The 21,505-nt window shown below is 38.4% G+C and overlaps 1 protein-coding gene across 1 annotated transcript; it reads right to left on the bottom strand.

Annotated features, from left to right (window-relative positions):
* Positions 1-7,285: 7,285 nt before the first annotated feature.
* lmo4b (LIM domain only 4b) lies at positions 7,286-20,820 on the bottom strand. Its single transcript, XM_081381453.1, has 5 exons — positions 20,410-20,820; positions 18,215-18,455; positions 12,131-12,227; positions 11,573-11,728; positions 7,286-8,534 (listed from the first exon to the last, which is right to left on the bottom strand). The coding sequence occupies exons 2-5, from the start codon at positions 18,448-18,450 to the stop codon at positions 8,526-8,528; spliced, it is 498 nt and encodes a 165-aa protein (XP_081237579.1). The 5' UTR covers positions 18,451-18,455; positions 20,410-20,820; the 3' UTR covers positions 7,286-8,525.
* Between the last annotated feature and the right edge of the window lie 685 nt (positions 20,821-21,505).

Raw genomic sequence — 21,505 nt, 5'->3', positions numbered from 1 at the left:
AGGAGGACAGAGCGAAAGGGTGGTGCTTTCAATCTCATCGCATTACACAAGCATTTACATGACGGACAGGAAGGCCGTTTACGAAAAGTGAGCCCTCTCGTCGTCAGGAGCTAACCCTTTTAGCTGAGAGAAACCATGCCCTTCTGGAGCCGTTCACAAGTGCGTTAGCAGCACACCCATAATGGCCAGGATTGGGTTACCCCTTTACTTTAGGGCAAACAAGACTAGCCTTAATTGCCTTACCAATATTTGCATGTCCCTCTTCGTGTCATCGAACACCCCGCTAAGTAACTGAGCACCTCCGCCCCTGCTCTATTTAAAGTTGTTTGCAGATGCCACGGAAAGGCAGTTGAAACAGTACAATTACTAACTAGATTTCACACGTCTTTCAGACATCTCGGTTTCACCTGCGGGTCGTTTCATTGGCCCGTGATTCTACCTGATACAATATTTCACAAGGTGGCATCCTTGATTAGTGTTGACCTTTTGACAGACTGGACATCGATACCTTGCGTAGGGTTTACGTGTTAAAACATGCGCGGAGGAGAAGACAATGTTCACACGTGTTTAATTATTGAACCTACGGGTTAATTATTCATGTCCATAATATGAGTATGTGGCTGGAGTGGGAGAGATAATATTTTTCCAAAGAATGTCTTTTAAAGGGACATACCGGGAGTATTGCAGCCAGCTGGCTGGAGCTGTATTAATGACTGAGAGAGTTCAGTTGTATGAGGCTGGCCATAATGGTAAATGCATGTACGATTCGCAAAGAGCTCCGGCCTGGAGAGTGACTGGGGGGGGGGGGCTTTTAGAGCAATATGGGCTGTTTTAACACAGCTCCCCTCAAGTACCGCGATGCTTTATGCCTAATGAGAAACTTGGATCCCAGCCGTCAGAACTATTGCTTACTTTTGCTATTTGATGACTTTTTTTTTCCACTCTCTGGCTGTCTTATTACTGGAATGTTCTCAATTATCGCGTTACAATTTTAGATGTTTTGGTTCTTATGTGCATTTTAAAATCGAGAGGGCACAATATTGCGGTTGCTGTCAGTTCAAGACATTGAAGGAAAAAAAAAACTCTGCGTGTTCCTCATTGAAATTGGCTTGAAATGTGTCACATTCCTTCCTGATGAGTGCACTGATAGTGCTGAAATGTTGACTTATATAATGACAGAGCTAAGTGCACATAGTTTACACCCATCCTGACACATTTACACATCAGCCTCGGCACCTGACCAAACATCCCATACGTCAAAAACCAGTATTTTTTTCCACTTTGGTAATCTTTACAAGCATCTCTAATTGCCTACTATTATACAAATAAAGAATTTCTGTTTAAACAGTGATGTTGTGAGTGTCTGCCTTTTTATTTATCCTTTTAAAATATAAGTTTGAGGTCGGTAAGATATTTTATGTTTTTGAAAGAAGTCTCTTATGCTCACCAATGCTGCATTTATTTGAACAAAAATACAATAAAAACAGTAATGTTGTGAAATATTATTGCAATTTAAAAGAACTGTTTTTATATATTTTAAATGTCATTTATTCCTGTGATGGCAATGCAGAATTTTCAGCATCAGTGTCATATGACTCTTTCAGAAATCTTTCTAATATGCTGATTTGCTGATCAAGAATCATTGTTATTATCAATGTTGTAAGAAATTGAGCTGCTTAATATTTTAGAAATGTGTCATTTTTTGGTAAATCCAATAATTATGTATATATTTATTATTATATACAGTATATTGCATTTATGTTTGATGAAATTAGAAAAATATATATTATGCACTATTAAACACTCACAAAATTAGTTATTCGGATGAAATGAAAGGGCTATTGACATTAAAATGTCTTTATAAAGTTTTAACACTTTAGAGTACTTCTCCATCATTAATGAATAACTAGGAATAAATGAGTAACACAATATTAACATTCTAGAACAAGAAACTTACAAAAACCTCAAAAGTTTACAATGACTTAAGTCATTACTAGATAGTTATCATGCTTTCCACTTTATAATACTGTTCCAAATAATTAGCAATTCCTGGTAATACTTCATAATACAGTAACTAATTACAAGAGGGTTACCATGATCTTTAGAATGAATTATATATAATGCATTTTTCACATTAATTATGATCCTGTATAATAGTTCTGAGTAGCTCTCTGGGAGGTATGAAAAAAAAATAGTAGTTATTGATTAGCTAATAGTGAAGTACCTCATTTAATTCAACTGTGCGCTATTACTTACTCATTAATTGATCAAAGTTTCTTGTTAGTTAGTTACTAGAATGTTAATAATGCATTACTCGTTTGTGTGTAATTATATTTATTAAAGGGGTCATAGAATGAGAATTCAAATGTTCCTTGATCCTTTGACAGTTAAGAGTTCATTATACTAAAAAAAACAAATAATAATAATAATAAAAATAATAATAATAATAACAATAATAATAATAATAATACTAAACAAATACCCTGTAAATTTCAAAACTCAAAACTCTCTTGTTATTCCAAAAACTGCTTTTATTGAAACCAAGGCCAGCAAACGACAGGATCTAAAAAGTGGAGACTTGTTACGTCACAGGGCAGCTTTGGCCCCGCCCACTGGAGCGTTAGTGAACAGGTGACATGAGAGCGAGAAAAGATCGATACAGGGTCAATACCATTACTTTCCAAACGATATTAGGATAGTGGTTTTTTTATTTTATTATATATATATATATATATATATATATATATATATATATATTTTTTTTTTTTTTTTTTTTTTTTTTTTTTTTTACAATGTGAATGTCTCAGCAGTGCATTATTTGTTTGTATTTGGTGTATTTCACTGTGGATTATTTGATACATTTTGGCGGAGGCTTTGCAAACAGACTTTTACGATATGGATCTACCAGCAACACCACAAACATGTAAGTAGTCATGTTTATTCTAATGCCTGATCTGTGATCAGTGATTTCTGATGTAATTATTCAAGTTCAGACAGATTATCTCTCAAAATATAGTTCAATACTGTTTATGCATCTGTAAATCAAGCCAGTGACTACACAATCAACTTCACGTCGTTTCTCCTAGTAGGATGAAAATAATCTTATTTAAACTATGATTAAATTATATAAAGCGATCAAAGAACGATCCCTTTCCAATTGCCCAAGCTGTCAATCAAACAGTGCAAGTTTATCTGGACACTAATGCCAAAACTCGTTGAAATCAATGATCACAAAATCATGACGCTGTTACAATGTACAGTAAAAAGAAGCTTTTACTGTATTTACATCGTGTTTGCATTGTTATTTGGTGAAAGCCATGGTGTACTTTCATACGCGATCAACTGACTGTCATCTGCTCAATGCTCATCACTGCAACTTTTCTTGTGATGGGAATAGATCATTATGAGTAATACTTTCAGTTTTCACAATTCATTAATCTCGATAGCTGTTATAGTAAAAACGTAGTAAAAGTTTTAGAGAGAGTTCCACATGTAATACTAGCTATTTCATATGCAAACATGTCAGCCAATCACAGCAGTGGCCGTTTACACCGAAGTCTCACAGCAGACAAGCCCCTTCAAACAGAGCGTTCAAATCAGAGGCTAAAATCAGGCTTGGAAAAATGCCTTTTATTTATAAATTATGACAATTTTTTACGTTAAAATCATACTAACATAATAAGGGCACCCCAGGAAACATTATAAAATAATAAAATAATCCAGTCTATGACCCCTTTAGTGACCGAACACATATTTTTGTGTGAACTATCAGAGGCAACCCAGCTAAATATCTTGCAGCTATTACTATCAAGCTAATTACTTGCAGCTAACAATTAGCACATGTTAGCATGCTAAATGCATTTTTTATATATACTTACATACATGAATTTGGCAGGTGGGAAGCATGAGGAAGAAAAGACTATTCACTCCAGGCATTTACAAAGCATGATGGGAACTAAAAATGGTGCTATACTAAGTTTCAGCAATGTTATACGCTAATATCAACAGAAATTATTTATGTGGCAAATTATTTAAGTTAACTTCTATTTTACAAATTTAAAATGGATTGTACACAATTAAATTGTGACAAAATGTTATTTTAAATATTTTAAGTAAATTGAGCAAGAAGCAAAAGTCGTGCATGCACTTTGTATGGTGATCTGTCTGATTAAAAGTTATTTAATCTGTTTGTTTTTTTGCAAAAACAATCAGCAATCTTCTTTATAGACATATATATATAGTCCCCACACAGACACTCCACTTCCAAAATACTGCACACCTCTATTCACAGAACAATATATCACAATCTCAGCACCCATCAAATGAAAGGCCTGCTGTGATTTTTTTTTTTACTTCCTATACTTAATCCTTTCTCATGTACCCTGTCTTCAACAAGCAAGCTTTGACCTGTTCAAATATCACAGCATTACAGGCCCAAACATGTCAAAGCCTATTCATTTGCTGCTAAGATATTCTCTTCCTATCTCTCTCTCTCTTTCTCTCTCTCTCTCTCTCATTCCTATCTTTCAATAGGAACATCGGGAATTTTATTGTCTCCATTTTTTATCCAACTTGGATGTTGTTTAAACAATCCTCTCCTGACCAATAATTTGACTTAAGTTCTAATTAAACTATTTATCTCTTCACCAGTCTATGTTCTACATATCACACATTTTGAATCAAAGGGAAGCTTTGTATGACCTGTTTCTCCCTGAGCAGAAAAGCCATTTGTTTGGCTCCATTGTGGTGGCTTAGCTCCATTAACTCGCCTTCTTCCCCACATCAAAGCCACATCTGACATATGGATTATGAGTGGAGAAATTACGTTTTTTGAAATATGTCGCTCACTATCTACTATCGAGTTTTGGAGAGGAAACCCTGAAAGTTTAATTTTAACATTGCTCATTCACGCCACATTTTAAGTACAGCAATAAAGGCAGAGCTAAAGATAAAATATATTAAATATAAACATATGAAATTAAATTTTACATTAAATTGCATATATTCTGTACAGAATTATTGTTGTAAAGACTACATTAACAGCTATAAAGGCTGGGCCAAAGACCAAAAAGATAAATGATATACAGTATGTATATTAAATATACCAAAAACATAGATGTTATATATACATATATATATATATATATATATATATATATATATATATATATATATATATATATATATATATATATATACTGTATATATGCAATTTCAAAACAAAGCCCTTTCACGTGAGAACATTTTAATTGGAAAAACATGAATGCTGGACAAATCTTGAATTCATTTCCATTTATTAGGATCAATTTACTCCGGTAATTGCTTTAACATTAGCAGATAATTGTCACATACATGGCTCTCGTGTTTGCAGTTAAAACACTAAATTACTTGAGCAGATGTGAGTCTGACCTTTGTTCCAGTGAAACAAGCTAGCTGCTTTCAAGTATCTAAGCTATGTTACGCACAGTATAAAGCATATCTAAATATAACTTGAAAATAATGACAATGTGTTATAATCATCACAACCAATGTAATTATTATCACAACTGTTACTTCTGCTGAAATTAGAAGAGCTGTTGTCCAACACCAACTGTTGTTGGACTACAATCACCTGTTGCTCATAAAAGTATTTTAGAGATCCTGTATCCGTTACACATTATACCGGCACCATATAGTAAAAATAACTAGAGGACACTTTTAAACTTGAAGGTTAGATGAGCATTTGTACCGATCAGCCGACAACTGTTATGGTTTCGCAATGAGACCGTGTCTTTTCAACTCACAAACACAAAAAAAAGCCTTTGGAGCTCTATGATTTTCCTCTGGAATCGTTTGGTTGAGAGTTATTTAAATGTACTTTAGCATGAGTCTCTCTACAAAAGAGACCAAAAGACATTCCTCGAGTTTTACAAGTGAGGCAAACTCTGCTAAAGCACTTAGGAGATGGCTGTGTTTTTAGACCGGCTAATTTGAATTCCTGATGCACTGAGAAAAAAGGCAAACTCTTGCACCTGTTATGACTACACTTTCCATGTTGCTTTAATAAAGGCATTCAAAGTGTATTTCCACAAAATAACTGTACACTGTGCATCGAGATGTTTTGCGCTCTCACAATGTAGCTCTAGTGTTCTTAAATATCTCACTCAACAAGGTTTGAGCAACAGATGTTTTAAAATTTGGAAATATATGTTCTCGGCAATGAACATTGTGTTGAATATTTCGGCAAAATACGCACATTTTCACTTCAGGTCAGTAAGTATATGGATAAAAATGTTTTTGTTGCAAGATCTCCTCAACTACACACTTAATAATAAAGGTTCTTATTGGCAAATTTGGCATTGATGGTTCCATGAAGAACCTTTAACCTTTCTTTATAGTGGAAAAAGGTTCTTTAGATTTTAAAATGGGTAACACTTTATTTAGATGGTCCACTTACTAAATATAAGTAACTTTGCAACTACATGTCAACTAACTCTCACTAGAGTATTAGTGTGCTTAATATCTGATAACTCTTTATTGTGATGGTCAAACATACATTCTACTATCTATAAGTAACTTTGCAACTACATGTCATTCTACCCTAACTTAACAGTCTATTAACAGTCTAATAATCCTCAAACGAGAGTTAGTTGACGTGTGATTGCAAAGTTACTTATAATTAGTAGAATGTAAAAAACCAGGGTTCTTTTAAGAATTGGTCACTGAAAGGTTCTTTGGGAGTATGTATGACATCTAAAAAACTTTTTGGAACCTTTATTATTAAAAGTGTATGAGCTAAACAAAATATTCTTTGCAGTTTAATGAAGATACCGTTTTTGACCTTGCCACAGCCTGTAATAAAGTGCTATAAAAATCATGGATACGATGAAAGATTGTCACCATGCTCCCTGTCCACCAGTCTGACAACTGAGCGCGGATTATAACAGGGTATTCTGGGAATGCAAATCAGACCCTCTTCATACCCATTAAGTCGAGCAACAGCTTCAAACGCCGATTTGTTCTGCAAATAGCCCATTCAGTCCGGGCCCAAAAAGCTGTAACACCTTTCTCTCCCCCTGCGGTAATTGAATCTTCAAAGAGGCATTTCCACCCCCCTGTCCTCATCCGCTACAAGGACCGTGGAATGAATAGCCTGTTCATATGAAAAGAGAAGAAAGTATACATGTTTATCCATGTTTAATTATCCACCCCATCATCTGCATTCATAATTACGGCATAAGAACACGGACGGACAATTAAGGGATGGATAGATGGTCCACGATGGCACCATATTTTTTTTTTTTTTCATAAAAAAAGTAGTTTTGCTAATGAGCACCGTTCTCGAGAGAAACTCAGCAAGATGAATTACTGCGATCATACAAATCCTTTGGTCTCCTGATGGAAAATTGGATGTAGAGAGTGTTCTTTCAGATACTGTACATAATTCATGTTGAGTGACTGAGTGACAAGAGCACCTGTGATAGATTTAGGACTAACCCAATGTAAACACATACAGTAGTCCACGTACTTCATTGAGCCTAAAAACACTTTTCACACGAGGACCTTAAGCCAAATTTCAAATTAAGAATCTCTGACACAGAAATGCAGTGAACGATTTAAATAGGATTAAAAAAGGAATGTTTTTAATCTCATTTTTTATTAATTAAATACACCATATCGGAGCAAATGTCTCTGAAAATATCACAAATAGATTTCTCTCTCATTCTGCATTTATAGGTTGACAGCTATGAGCTTCATTTTTTGTTTGTTGCGTGGTTTCAGGTTGGAGGGAAAGGGAACAGGGTTAGCTGCTGTGTAGTATGTACGGTAGCCACAATGGGACAAAAACATTTACATGCATACATACTGTACATGGTAGTTTTACAAATACACCAAGAGTGTTCATGATTTGATTTCCACAAAAAAGCCACGGATACTTCTTTGAACCCAGTCTTCAGGATTTTTATATCATCCGAAATGAAACACATTCCCTTTACAACATCTAAAATATAGAAAGAGAAGATACCATGTTGTGAAGAAAAGGAGAATAGACAAGGTAGGACAAAAATATAAAGGAAAAAAGAAAGTCAGTATTCCCCCACTAAATTTTCAAACAAGTGTTATGAAAGCAGATTCAAAAAACGCTGCAGTGGATCAGCTTCGTTTGTCATTTTAATTTCACCCTCCTGTCTCTTTTTACCCCAAAACAACATCCTCCGGCTGGTCTCTCTCTGTGACAGTCTTTGAGTCCCTCAGGATCAGAGGTCTCGCGTGGGTCAGTTCATGGAGTCCTCAGTATTCCTACTCATGGGTATTTTCCATCCATGATTCAGGAGTTTGGAGTAAAGGGCGAGAATTGAATGGAAGGGGAGACTCTGACTATTGCAGGTCAAGGTGAAGCTCAAGCCTGAGTTTGGCGCTCTGGTTCGAAGTAGCGGAGCTTTGAGGAAAGGAGTGGGATGGGGTCCGATCCAAAAGGTCTTTTGTGACAATGAGCTAGGGGCTGAAATGAAGGCACACATCCTGCTTTGAGCAACACCTACGTCCTAACACACCTGAAGAACAAAGAGAGAGAGAGAGAGAAAGAGACCTGTTAGCAACACTTAAACAAAGAAAAAATGACAACCAGTAAATGGGTCAATGATATATTTTGTCAAAGAAAAAAAAAAGGAAACATAAAACTTGCCAAGATCTTTGAAATGTATTCATTTGTGCAGCATTTTAATGAAATTTAATGAAAAGGCAAGTGGTGTAGCTAAAATAATCAAATAAAAATAAAAACCATCATAATCATAATCATTTTGTCTTAATAATGTTTTTTTTTAAGTTTATATTTTGAGGTTTTTTTACAAACCTAAATATTATATAAATATACTGTATTATCTCTTGCCATGTCACAAAAGGTCAAATGATCTGATATTTTAAGAGACTTATTGACCTTGACACATAGTAATTAAGGTCTGCATGGGTACTCTCTAGGATATTTCCAGTTTATTTTAATTTGTTTGTCTTGTTTTTAGTTTTTTGCATGTTGGTCTCATCAAAAGTATGAATACATGAAACAAATTAAATAAATGTTTGTTGTTTTACAGAAATTAAAATTATGTTCATCATTCATATTAGAGGTTATTCAACTTGACATTTCAAGTGAAATATTACATACATACATACATACATATATTTATATTATTATTATTTTTTATTTCACTTGAAATTTCAACTTGAAAACACCTCTAATATGAAAGATGAACATAATTTTAATTTCTGTAAAACAACAAACATTTAATTCATTTGTCTGAATCTTACAACTTCTCTGAAATCATACAAAATAGCTTTCAAATAGAGTCATAAAAATTCCATGTCCTCTTAAACAACATTTTCCATTCTTTTGTCAAATGAAGACCGCCAGCTCTGCTAAAGCCCCCCTGCTAAACTTATTGATCAGCAAGGGCTTTCAAACCCATCTGCTGCCCTATTTCCTCTGCATTTTAAGGACATATTGTAAAGTTAGACTCTTTTTGTCTCATTTTTAACAAATGATGTGCCACAGTCCCTAGGGTGCTAAGTTCTTGCGCAGCCGAGACAATTATCCCAACATCCAAGTGCCAACGTTCTGCTTTCACAGACAGTCATGGCAAACTTTTCCACCCTAACATTCTCCTTCCTTTTGTTTTTTAAACATTCTAGGGGGGGGGCAATTTGCTTTCCACGTCTTACCTCAAGTTACAAAGGGGTTTCAGGCTACTGTAATAGTAATTGCAAGCCCCCCCCCCACACACACACACACACACACCACCCCACATTGGAGGGCTAATTAAAGAGACAGAGGCTGTGAAGGTTTGGATCCCCTGGGTTCAGGCTCAGCATGAGAAATGTAATTTGTCTGTCCTGAACAAAGAGATTAGGGAGAAGCTGGAGAGCTACTTAATAAATGAGCATCAAATGTCCTCAGCCGTGGACACGGACAGCACCAATTATGTCACCATGAAATTGCACATAATAAAAACAATGGCTGCCGGACGAGGCCTCCTATCTGTCTAGGGAAGCGTTCATTCTCTTGCGCGTGCACCATTCTGCACCGGCTTGTTTCGGTTCCCAGCTCATTTCTATATAGGTTTGGAGAAGCAGGAGAATCGCACAAAGTGCTACATTTGAGCAGAGAAAACACACAGCGATATCATAAATTATGGTGTATCTTCACTGCAGTGAGTAGCTGAGCCAAGTCTTTCTTAATAATGATTCGAATCTCTCTGTACCAAGCCAAAACACAACTGTTTAAGTATCTCCTGAGGACACGTGGACCTTCTCTATTCCTACTGGTGAAGAGGGGCATCTGGGTGTATTTAAGAACTCTCTCTCCGCTATAATTAAAGCAGCGAGGCCAATATTCAGATTGCATTTTAGCATTAATAATTCAGCTGTTTTCACTACAATTGATGTCGGCACATAAATAAACAATGAGGCCTCATATTTACACAGTGGCAGCCGCCGAGCGAGAGCAGGGAAGAGGAAGGAGAAGGAAATGGAAGGATGGGGGCTTAAAGAGACATTTAAAATTAAGCTTGATAATGCAGAGGCTTTCAATTTGAAACGCAACACGCTCTTGGAGCTAATTTGTAAAAGTGACGATGCCTTAAAAGGCCTCTAACAGAGCACTGAGCTTAATGGAGCTCTTTCCCCGCTCGCTACATCTCTCCTCAAACCATCTTTTTCCTGTTGAAGGTGAAATAAATGTTCACTAGGAGACTCGAAAACTGTCCGATCTCTCCCGTACGAGCTCCCACATCCCCGTTGTCTCTATATCAATACTGATTATGTGTCACTGAGCCGTTATTTTCAGTGCTGCCGAGTGATACAATCGGCTGGTGGCTGACTACACAATGAAGTCTTATTGCAGACGGTCCCAAAGGCGAGAAGAGGAATTAGGTAAATAATTTGCCTGCTTGCCGTCTGGTTTTGTTTATTTAAAGCTTGCTGTGCAGCGTCGGAGGAGCAAATAGTCAGAACTGTGGAGTTGAAAACATGGACGAAAATGGGACAGAATGCTTGACGCCAGCTAGCTTTCGTCTTATTTTAAGTTTTGTTGTAAAACTAAACCAGATTAAGATAGAAAAACACGTCTTGTGTTATTTCAATAAGGAGCAAAGTGATGTAGTTTGGGTAAATGAAGATTTGTGTTAACAGAATTTGACATGGTTTACATATTGTGGAACACTGCAAATGGATTATACATAATCGGTATTGAATATGAACGTGTCAAGGTTAGGGAGGAGGGAATCATTTTCACCTTACCTGTCCTGTAACTAAAAAGATTGAGTTTGCTCTGATCTCATTTCAGCAAGTTAACAATAACTGTGATAAATTAGCTTTCAGCCAGGACGAATTACGCTTGTCTCCCAGACCTGAACTATGGGAGCTCAGCATTATATCTGTTCCTTAAAACTACAATATGTAAATAAAGCAGATATAAGAAGCAATAATTGTGATATGTTAATGACTGAATGGTGTGTTTGGATATGAGGATATATACTGAATCTATTATCAGAGGAATCTAAGTGGGAAACTTTGATAGCAGAAAGAATGTGGCTCTCACTTTCTGGTCAGGCAGTAGAGGGTTAGTCTGCAGTGAACTCAAATGGCCGTTGATGAGTGCTGTGGGTCTGTCGTGTTCGCAGAACAAGCTGCCGTTGATGTAGTGAAACCGGTCACCAGGGACCAGCCGGTTCCGGCAGGTAGAACATGTGAAACACTGCAGGAGACAATAAAAAAGGACTCCATTACCCACAATCCTCAGCGCATTACCTGCATCAGATCTCTGATCAATCTCTGGTAAGGTTAAATCATTATATACTTAATTATATACATTTCTCATTGTTTCTTCTGGAGGTTCTACATGCACATTTAATGCTAAAAATACTGACTAAAATTCACATACAATATTTTTGATTTGGTATCAATCATATATATATATATATATATATATATATATATATATATATATATATATATATACACACACACACACACACACACATAGAACACCATAAGACAATCATTGAAAAACAGACTCTATGGACTGTGAAAGGATTCTGGAGTGCAATGGAGCATTTAATTTTAGAGTAGCAGTGGTCACTTAAAGATTAAAGGTTACCTTGAGATGATACACGTTTCCCTGTGCCCTCATAACCAGTTCACTGGCCGGGATGGACTGACCACACGCGCTGCATGCCCCACTGTTCCCAAATAACCTGTGAAAAGACACAGAGACACGTTAGCATAAAACACCTGAATCAAAACAGTGTGAATGTTATAGCATGGTAGAAATTACCATCATGAACAAAAATATAAAATGAATAACTACAAACAAAATTATTCATTAGGATAAAAAATATATAATTTTGTGGGCAAAGTCAAGCATCATTACCACATTTCATACCATTATCTCATAAACAATATCTCCTTCATTGACATGTTGTATTTTCGTTCACAGTGTGACCTGTGCATACAAATTTAATCTGTATGCTTTAAAGACTAAAGTCCTCACTGTACTGATGACACTTTAAAAGTAATAAGCTACATTTCAGTATTTTCTTTAAACAAACCGATTGAATAGAAGACTTGGAACATATAACCATTAAAAAGTTTGGGGTTGGTCAGATGTTTAATGTTTCTGAATGCACCAATGCAGCATTTAATAAAAAAATATAGTAAAAACAGAAGAAGACAAAACAAAAGAAAAAAAAGTTGAATTGTGAATATTCAGCAGACATTACTCAAGTCTTCAGTGTTACATGGCCTTTCAGAAATCATTCCAATATGCTGATTTGATGCTAAAAAAATGTGTGTGTGTGTGTGTGTGTGTGTGTGTGTGTATATATACATATATCTTCACTGTCACATTTTAGCATGCCTTGCTGAATGAAAGTATTAATTTATATATAAAAAAAAAAAACAGACCTCAAACTTTTGAACAGTAGTGTATTTACTAGCATGTAAGTGAAGTGGGTGATATATATAATGTTTTAATTATTATTATTTTTTATTATTGGAGATTGACAGCTACAGTCACCATTGTATGGAAGAGAGCAGCGTGAATATTTTTCAAAACTTCTCTTTTTGAGTTCCACAGTTGAAAGTCATATACGTCATATTTAGAACTATTTAGGGTGAGTAAATGAAATTATTGGTGACTGATATTTTAAATAAAACACACTGGAGATGTACGTGGTCCTTATTAACACTGACACTAATGAATAGTTCTGTGTGCATCAAAGAGGTTTGTTAACCTGTTTGGCCTTGTTTTGCTGCAACAATGAAATCCTTGCAAGGATAGTTTAAATCATTTCAATCCTGTACCCAGGCCTCCCTTTCTCCCTCTCTCAAACACGCAAGCAGAACAAATTACATCTTCAATATTCTGATGTAGGAAAAATAAAATCATAGTAATATCAGCAAACCAAATGAAAAAATCCTGCATCCTGTCCTCCAAAAGCCTCTGCCACTGGGACTAAGTATTACCTTTGGTGTTCATTTTTTGCAACCTAATAATAACCTAGAACATAAGCAATCAGGGCCTAAGAATATTTGATTGTACATCTAGGCGAAGACACAGCGCATTTGCCATTAGGACTCAAGCGAGTGCTCAGTCACCGCCGCCTTTCCATTAGAAACCCTCGGCTACCCGGGTTGATATATAATGTGCATGGGTTAACCTTTTCAATCATGGTGTCAACACTTTAGATTTGCTTCTGCTCATCTCTTTCGTCTCTAACCTTCCCTCTCTCTCTCTCTTTCTCTCTCTCTCTCTCTCTCTCAGTCTCTTGATAATGAAATGCTTGCTCCTGCTTCCTTTCTATCTGCCTTCTGAGTCCACAATTTAGATTACTTCATCTTCCCGAGCAACAAACTGAATGAAATTTCGATTTGAGCAGAAAGTAATTTACTGGGATCTGGACCCATTTGTCATCATATCTCACTGGCTGTTTGCTCTATCACTGCACTTTTCCTATGCAATCAAATAAGACCACAGCTTCTGACAAGCTCCAGAGAGAGAGAGAGAGAGAGAGAGAGAGAGGGGGGGGGGGGGGGGGGGACTATGAGGAAAGGAAGCTAGAAAGAAAGAAAGAGACTGTTATAAGGATGGAGGGAGAGAAATAGGGAAAGGCCAAAAAAAGGATAGAGAGGAAAGAGATGAAGGAAACGTTGCGAGCGTGTTCCACGTGTACACGGTTACAGATTCAAGGAGGATTTCGACCCTCAGAATACTTTCAACTCATAAACCGATAATGTGCATTGTGCGAATGCCGATATGGCATCACTGCACGCATGAGAACATAGCATTCCGACATAGAAACAGCTGTCGCCTATGACATTTTGCATATGCATGTGGCGTTTATTGAGGGCACTACATGACGAGCAAGTGAAGCTTTAAGAGTTTCTCTTAAGCGGCGGATGTAGAGTGAGGAGGGAGGGGGGAGGGGAAAACAAATTTGGCTGTGGCATCGATTGGAGCAGCTCAATCAAAACTCAATTTCAAACGTAATTAGCTGTAGGCTTGTGACAACAGCATGGCTTCAATGGCGTCGATGGGCCAGTCATGCTAGGCAAATGTCAGGGGGGGAAGGTCTTTAAATGCTGCAGTTTGATTCACCTGTAAAATGACATCTTCCCCCGGCCTTGAGAAAGCAATCTGCCGAGCCACAACGTGTGCTCGATTTGACAATCCCAGAGCGCTTGCACCTAAATTCGCTTACAAACACGCATTATTTGGGATCCGGGCTCAGAGTGTGCTCCCCTTTTAATTGCCCCGTTGTCTTTCAGAGAAAAAAAAAACAAACGTAAAGCATCTCCAGGCAACCTTTTTATTTTCTTGCCGGTCTATACGCAGCATAGCAGGTTAATTATTTGAGCATGGGATGGCTGCAGATAGCATTTGATTTAAAGGCCTGAAGGCTTTAGGTGCTCAATTAAGTTGCTATCAGTCTGCTCCTCACCTCTAATGGTCTCTTTCACCATTGAACTCTGGTGCTGACGAGGGGAGCGATATCATGGGTCACCATAATTAAAGCCAAGGGACTCTTTAATTGCATTGACACCACCAGTTTTGGCTTCCTTCTCAAATCAGCCTCTCCTTTGTAGTTTTCTCACTTTCTAGGTATTTAGCCCTTTGATCAATCAGAGAAGGAGGATTTTGTCAGCGAAACATTGCAGAATGCTGATTTATTGACTTGTCTCGGAACAGGCGGAATAAAGAAGGGGCTACAATCTACGACTGTCTTTCATTGCGAAAGCAAGACAAGAAGTCTGTCTGCGCTCCATAGGCGATGTCTAGAGGATTTAATTTGGATACCGACTGTGAGGTAAAATACAACCTAGCAGGGCTGTTCTGGGCCATCTGGCAAAAGCTCGGCCTCTTAAGCGGAACCTTTTGAGTGGAGTGATGTAAGTTGGTACAACAATGATTTCTGCAACACAGTCCATTATAAAAATGCCTCTCAACATTAGCAGCCAAAGCACCTTAAAAGCAACGGGCCATATTGATACTTAAGCAGGGCTTTGCATAATGGCAATGTTACATTAGGGGGGGAGAGAGAGAGAGAGAGAGAGAGAGAGAGAGAGAGAGAGAGAGAGAGAGAGAGAGAGAGAGAGAGAGAGAGAGAGAGAGAGAGAGGTGGGGTGGTTTTTGGGACGGACATGGGGAGATTTTACGGCAAAGAGAGCGGGAGGGCGGGCGGGTGGAGGGAGCTGAAAGCAGCCAAATGACACTCGGTTAATTCAGAGTAACAGATCTAGTCCCAAGTGGATTGAAGGCCTTGAATTAATTCTGTTATGACAAATCAAGATAAACGTTTCCCCTAAATTGCATGCGATTTAATTAATTTCTGAGATCCAAGTATTTCCTGGCTTAATAGTTCACATGCTCCCGTGCTGTCATAGTGCTTGAGTGGGCAGACTTCAAAGTGATATTAAATAACCAACTATTAGATTTACCTAGCACGTTCTATTGGAAAAGTGCCATTTAATTACCTGGCTCTATTCAATTAAAAGGACAGTGTTTTTCCCCCCAACCAACCGGTCACATGATTGCTCACTCCCCAAATTAATTCTCTCTCTCTCTCTCGGTTCTCTCCAGCTCACGCAAATATCAGCCATGGCTTAAGGACAACATGATTTCAAATGAATCCCTCCTGCTTCTCTGGGGCTAAAACTGCTGAAATCTACAACTCAAGCCGGTTGCCCTTGTGCTTGGCACTGGTGGCCTCGAGCTGAGTGGTATCAGAAGCCTATCATCCCATGTCATTCCCCCCCCCCCCCATCAGCCATTAGGGAAAATGGGATGCTTTTCACTCGCGCCATACCAATCAATCGCTAAGCCTTTTTACATCAGTGGTATTAATATAATTCTGGATATGTAACTTCATTATTTACACAGCAAGGGCAATTTAATAATCCATTACAAAAATAAGGGAGGCCCCTTTAAAATCCCCTAAGGGGACTGGCCTTCACAATAATCCCCTCTTCTCTCTCTCTCTCTCTCTCTCCCTTGCTCTCCAGCTCTCTCAAAAGCCAATTTGGTTAATTAAATGTTTTGTTTGCAATGTGGCTCTCATTCATTTCGGACACGTCATTGGAAGCGGATAGGAGCCAGGCACTAGATCTCATTAGATAAAACCCATCAGGACTAAAGGAAAATGGAGGGGGACTCTAATTAAAGCTTTTAATTGTGTGGACTCACTGTCAGATGTTATTTTTCCCCTCTCTCTTATCTCTCCTCAGATCACAGGCTTGCGCGAGTTGCGTTTTAGCTCCGTTCTCCCGCCCGACGCGCTCTCATTACAAGGAGAAAGGTGTAGCTACTTTTCCCTCCCTGCTCGTTTTAATTAGGCTCACAGGCCCGAATCTAGCGGCGAGTCTTGTAGACTTGATCCCTTCAGATCAGGTGGAGTGGAAAGAGTGAAGGCACTCTTCACATTTGGACTGGTCGTCTCAGGTTTGCTCTGGTTGACACCTGTTGTTCCAGCCTGCCGGCAGCAGTGTCAGTGTGGGGCTTCGCTGAATTATCCAGGGGCGAAGCGCATGCCAAGGTAAATACTCACTAATGACTGTACCTCTGCCAAAAAACACTCTTTTCTGGCAGGAAGAGCCGATATATCACGGAAACTTCGTTTTAAGAATTAACTTTTAAATTGGCCTTCCTGTTTTTGTGAGAAAAATATAGGCATTCCATTATCAAAGTCACTCACACTGTGTTTTTCCATTCCTCAAAACCAAAGAAACAATCCAAGAAGGCTTCAAACTTCTCAATGCGAGAAGTTCTGGGGGGCTCTTAGGGTTTTTATTTTGCCCTTGCAGAGGTCATGGTGTTGAAGGATCAGCCTGTCAAATCAGGCCATCCACATCAGCTGAGTGAGACTGCCGGGCCGTCACCCAGCCACCGCTTTGGGTGTCAGACTCACTTGCATAAATATTTAAAAAGGGTCTTTTTGCTAATTAAATGGTCTCTTTGTGATAAACAAAACATGGCAGAGAGGATGTGAAAACTCTTTTAAATTCCTGCAGAGTCGAAGGTCAGCTCTGCCTTACCAATCGAGTTTTCTAGCGTCTCGTAAAGCAAACACACACACAGCGCGGCTCCTTTAGCTTAAGGATGAAATATGGCGAGAGCCACAGACTTGCAGATGTTCTGGAGAAAGAATCTCCTTCGTCTTCTGCTCTGTCAACATGTCAGTGGCTTGACCTCTTTTTTAAGAGTGTCCCGTTGAGGGTTTAACCAGCGCGCTTTAACGAGGGCCGCTGACGGCACAATCCGAGACACATGTTCTCAATGGAAAATACGCTCTGCTCCGTGAGAAGCTTGATGGCTTGTAACTTTTTCCTTAATATCTTTTTTTCTTGACAACCATCACTTCATCTAATCATTACATGCCTAATGTCATTTCATGTGGTTGCTGGACTGTCATAATGTCCAGATGTATGAACTATCTGAAGTTTGGCTTCAAAGACCATGAAAAAGCAGCCGAGCGAAACTAAGCTATCCTCAAAAAGATCAGAACACATTACTGAAGACCCCATTTAAAATGAATTTCACAAGCGCATCACCAATCTGAAGAAACTTGAGAGAATGCCCTTTATGAACACAAAAAGACCTCAGTGCTGCTGACACGTTCTTCAAACACAAGAATATGGTTGTGATTGTGACTTGCGCAGATTGAAATGAATAAAAAATGTGTCTAACCTGATGTAGTCGTTTCTACATAGGATCATGCCACTCTTGGTGTAGCAGGATGTGCCGATTTCTCCGAGCTGTGCCTGGCAGCAAGAGCATTTCAGACAGCGGCTGTGCCAATAACTGTCCATGGCATACAGGAGAAAGCGATCGGCAATCTTTCCCCCACAGCCCGCGCAGCGCTTCCACGACAGAGATCCCGCTCCAACAGGTGGGGGCTGGGCACTTCCTCCAGGGTTCACCATTGTGTCTGCAGAAACATATAGAGACAGAAGGGGAGACATGGTTAGAGGAGAGCAGTCAGGCAAAAGTTAAGAAGTTTTTCAAATCTCTGTGGCTATAGGATATCACAAAACAATAAAAAAACGGCATATTTTTTAAATCATTTGCACAAATTTCTTTGCTACAAAACGTAAATAAAACGATTTAACTATAAACTATACAAAAAAATGGATTGTGACCCTAAACGTATTCGAATACCACCAGCATTACTTACTGAATGCATACATCTTGCAAAGTCAGCACACTTCAAGTTTCTCACAGAAGTCTTGTCATTGCAGTATCTAAAACACCTGGAGCCTGAACAGTGAGCCAAAACACTGAATGTTTTCAGAGGCACGCTTCCTAAAAGCTTTTTTGAAATAATTGAAATGCATATAATGCCTGCAAGCAAGTCTGAGAATTGTTTTAAGTGGCAGGCTGTCCTTGATCTTTATCTAAGTGGTGAAGTCAGCTCCTTTGGTCCATTTGTGATAAATGTCTGTTCGCTGATAACATTAAAGTCGCTGGAACAATTAAAGAGGTGCTGGCTCTTGTTAGGTTGTCTACATTGCTTTTAAACTACATTTACCTGAACCTTCATGTATGTGTGTGTGTGTGTGTGTGTGTGAGGGAGAGAGAAACAGAAAGAGAGACCCAAGTGCTACTGTGGTCATAACTGGAGCAGTTAATTGGGGAACCCTTGAAGTTGTATGATCCATTCAGAGGTCGACATATTCCACTCGCTTTCACTTAGGTTATCAGATGACGGATTTCCAGCCAACATCATGAAGAACATTCAGCAGCGTTCGCTTTAGGGACTGGTCACTGCCGCGTGAAATTACCCCCGGTATGTTGGATCATTCAGCATACGCAAGAATCAGTTAATGCCAGCCTACAGAAATATCTGCCTCTGACAGAAATCACATTAACCACGGACCCTCATTTATGATTGCAGTTTTGTACTTTGCTCTGTTGATCCATCAGTACCGCATGTGTGCACTTCTGCTCCATCCTTCCACTAATACATCTGAAATTTTAATCTTTCCCAGGTTTCATAAGGAGGACCGCTGGACCGAAGTGGGAAAGATTAAAATTTAAGATATATTCGTGGAAGGCTGTAAGCCAAATCTTTGTTGAAAGGTAATTAGAGGAGAAGAGAGAGGCGGGGGGTTGAAAACATTGCACTGAGAGAGGGAGAGAGGCATTCAGTAACCCCATTAGTGGAGGCTCTTAGGGACAAGCAATACCTTAGTGCTGATTAAATCTAAAGGGAGATGAATCAGAGACCGAAAGTGACTCCCCCAGATAAATAAGATCGGACCGTCGTCAAGTTTCATTCCCAGTAAGAGGGAAGAGGGAAGATTTGAAGAGAAGGAGGGGGTGGCTTTTAAGTCAAATGGGCAAACTCGAGTAATTACACGGACAGGCAATTTAAGCGAGGGGATGTGCAGAAATATAAAACAGATCAGCAGCCCATGGCCAGTAATACAGATCGCAGCTGCTCCCATTACAATGCACAAGGCACAGCAAAACATGCAGAATTGCACTTGTGTTATGGATTGTTGATCCTCTGTACAGCATGCGCGCACTCCCAATGCATTCATTTGATATCATCAACTCGAAATGCATGCAATTTCCACCGAGCTTATATGGGTAAACACACAAGAGCAAACGCTTATGTTTACTATCACAATCTCTAGTTATGACGTTATTCGTTACGCGCGTGACATGCAACACAAATGGTACAAAATAATAATAATAATAATAAATAAAAAAGTTCTAAATAAAAACTGACATCTTTTATGCTTACAAGTGTAAAGGTTTTAATACTGACTGATCTGCAACATTGTGTCGCTCCATAACAAATGTGTCTCCTTCTCGCGACACTATGAAATTACTATTATTCCTAAAACAAAACGTGAATTGTAGAGAAATGCACTTACCGCTTTGAAATGTAATGGTTGAATGGTTGGTGAGAAATGTACAGCAGTCTGTTTTCTCTGTACACAATAAAAAAATAACGCGCACAGTCCAACAAACTCACACACAGAGCGCGTGCATGAATACTTCTCGCTGCTGTGAAAGAGTCAAGGAAATGGAGTTTTCAGATTGTATTTCCACTGTTGCCGTCACCTTTTTCAAATGTTCTGGTTATCACTGGAAAGATCGGCGGCGGTTTTGTTAAACGAGCGTTCGAGAATGTCTTCCGTAATTTCCATAGATGAAGCGAGCGCCTGTGTTTGCAACTGTCCTCTCGCGCTGTTGTCTCACCGTTGCTTGTCGCTTGTGCTCTACATGTGTCAGTGACAGAAAAAAGCCTAGAGTAAACCTCATCTCACAGGATGACGTCAATCAGGCTGCAGCCAATCACGACGCACTCCATACAAGCGGAATGACAAATCCAGCCAATCAGGAGAAGTAGAGATTTACTAAGACACACACTGTTCAAAGGAGGAAAGATTGCGGTTGAGTGGGTTCTGTCTGCTTTTTGGGACTGGATAGGGCAGTGGTTCTCAAGCGGGAGGGTCGGGACTCGGGACCCACTAGGGGGCCTCGGTAAACTTCCAAGGGATTCCAATTAAAGATAAATAGTTACCTATAATATACTGAAATAATTTCACAATTAAAACGCAAAATCTGCTAGATTATATGTGCATCATATTTCTTAATCTGCAGAAAAAGCAAGAACTTTTCATAACCCATCACATTACTACAACCGTGGCAAAAAAAAAAAAAAAAAAAACAACATAACATAACTAAAATGTTTGTATTGGTTGTTTTCACTTTATTTACTCATGTTTAATTTCATTTAGTAAACAGTTAGGCCCTATAGGCTATTTACAGAGAGTAATTTAAGTAATGACAAATGTCTGTAGAAATTAATTCTGCTTCTGGAGAACTGCATTGTTCACAAAACAATTTATTTATTTTTTATTTAATTTTTTACTTAGGCCTATATAATATGTATTTTGTTCCTATCGTCTTTAAAAAGGAAATATTGAGATTAAACATATATAATTATTTGTAATGTACGGACAT

Source organism: Scardinius erythrophthalmus (genome assembly GCF_964197995.2).
Source record: "Scardinius erythrophthalmus genome assembly, chromosome: 12".
Taxonomy (NCBI): Eukaryota; Metazoa; Chordata; class Actinopteri; order Cypriniformes; family Leuciscidae; genus Scardinius; species Scardinius erythrophthalmus.
Note: the sequence above shows the minus strand (reverse complement) of the source record. Positions and strands in the feature narration are given on the sequence as shown.

Excerpts from the sequence above, each read along its gene's own strand:
- lmo4b (XM_081381453.1), bottom strand. The coding sequence starts at position 18,450 with ATGGTGAACCCTGGAGGAAGTGCCCAGCCCCCACCTGTTGGAGCGGGA. Across the intron at positions 12,228-18,214 it reads TGTAGAAACGACTACATCAG|GTTATTTGGGAACAGTGGGG; the intron begins GTTAGACACATT and ends GTCTTTTCACAG. Across the intron at positions 11,729-12,130 it reads GAAACGTGTATCATCTCAAG|TGTTTCACATGTTCTACCTG; the intron begins GTAACCTTTAAT and ends TGTCTCCTGCAG.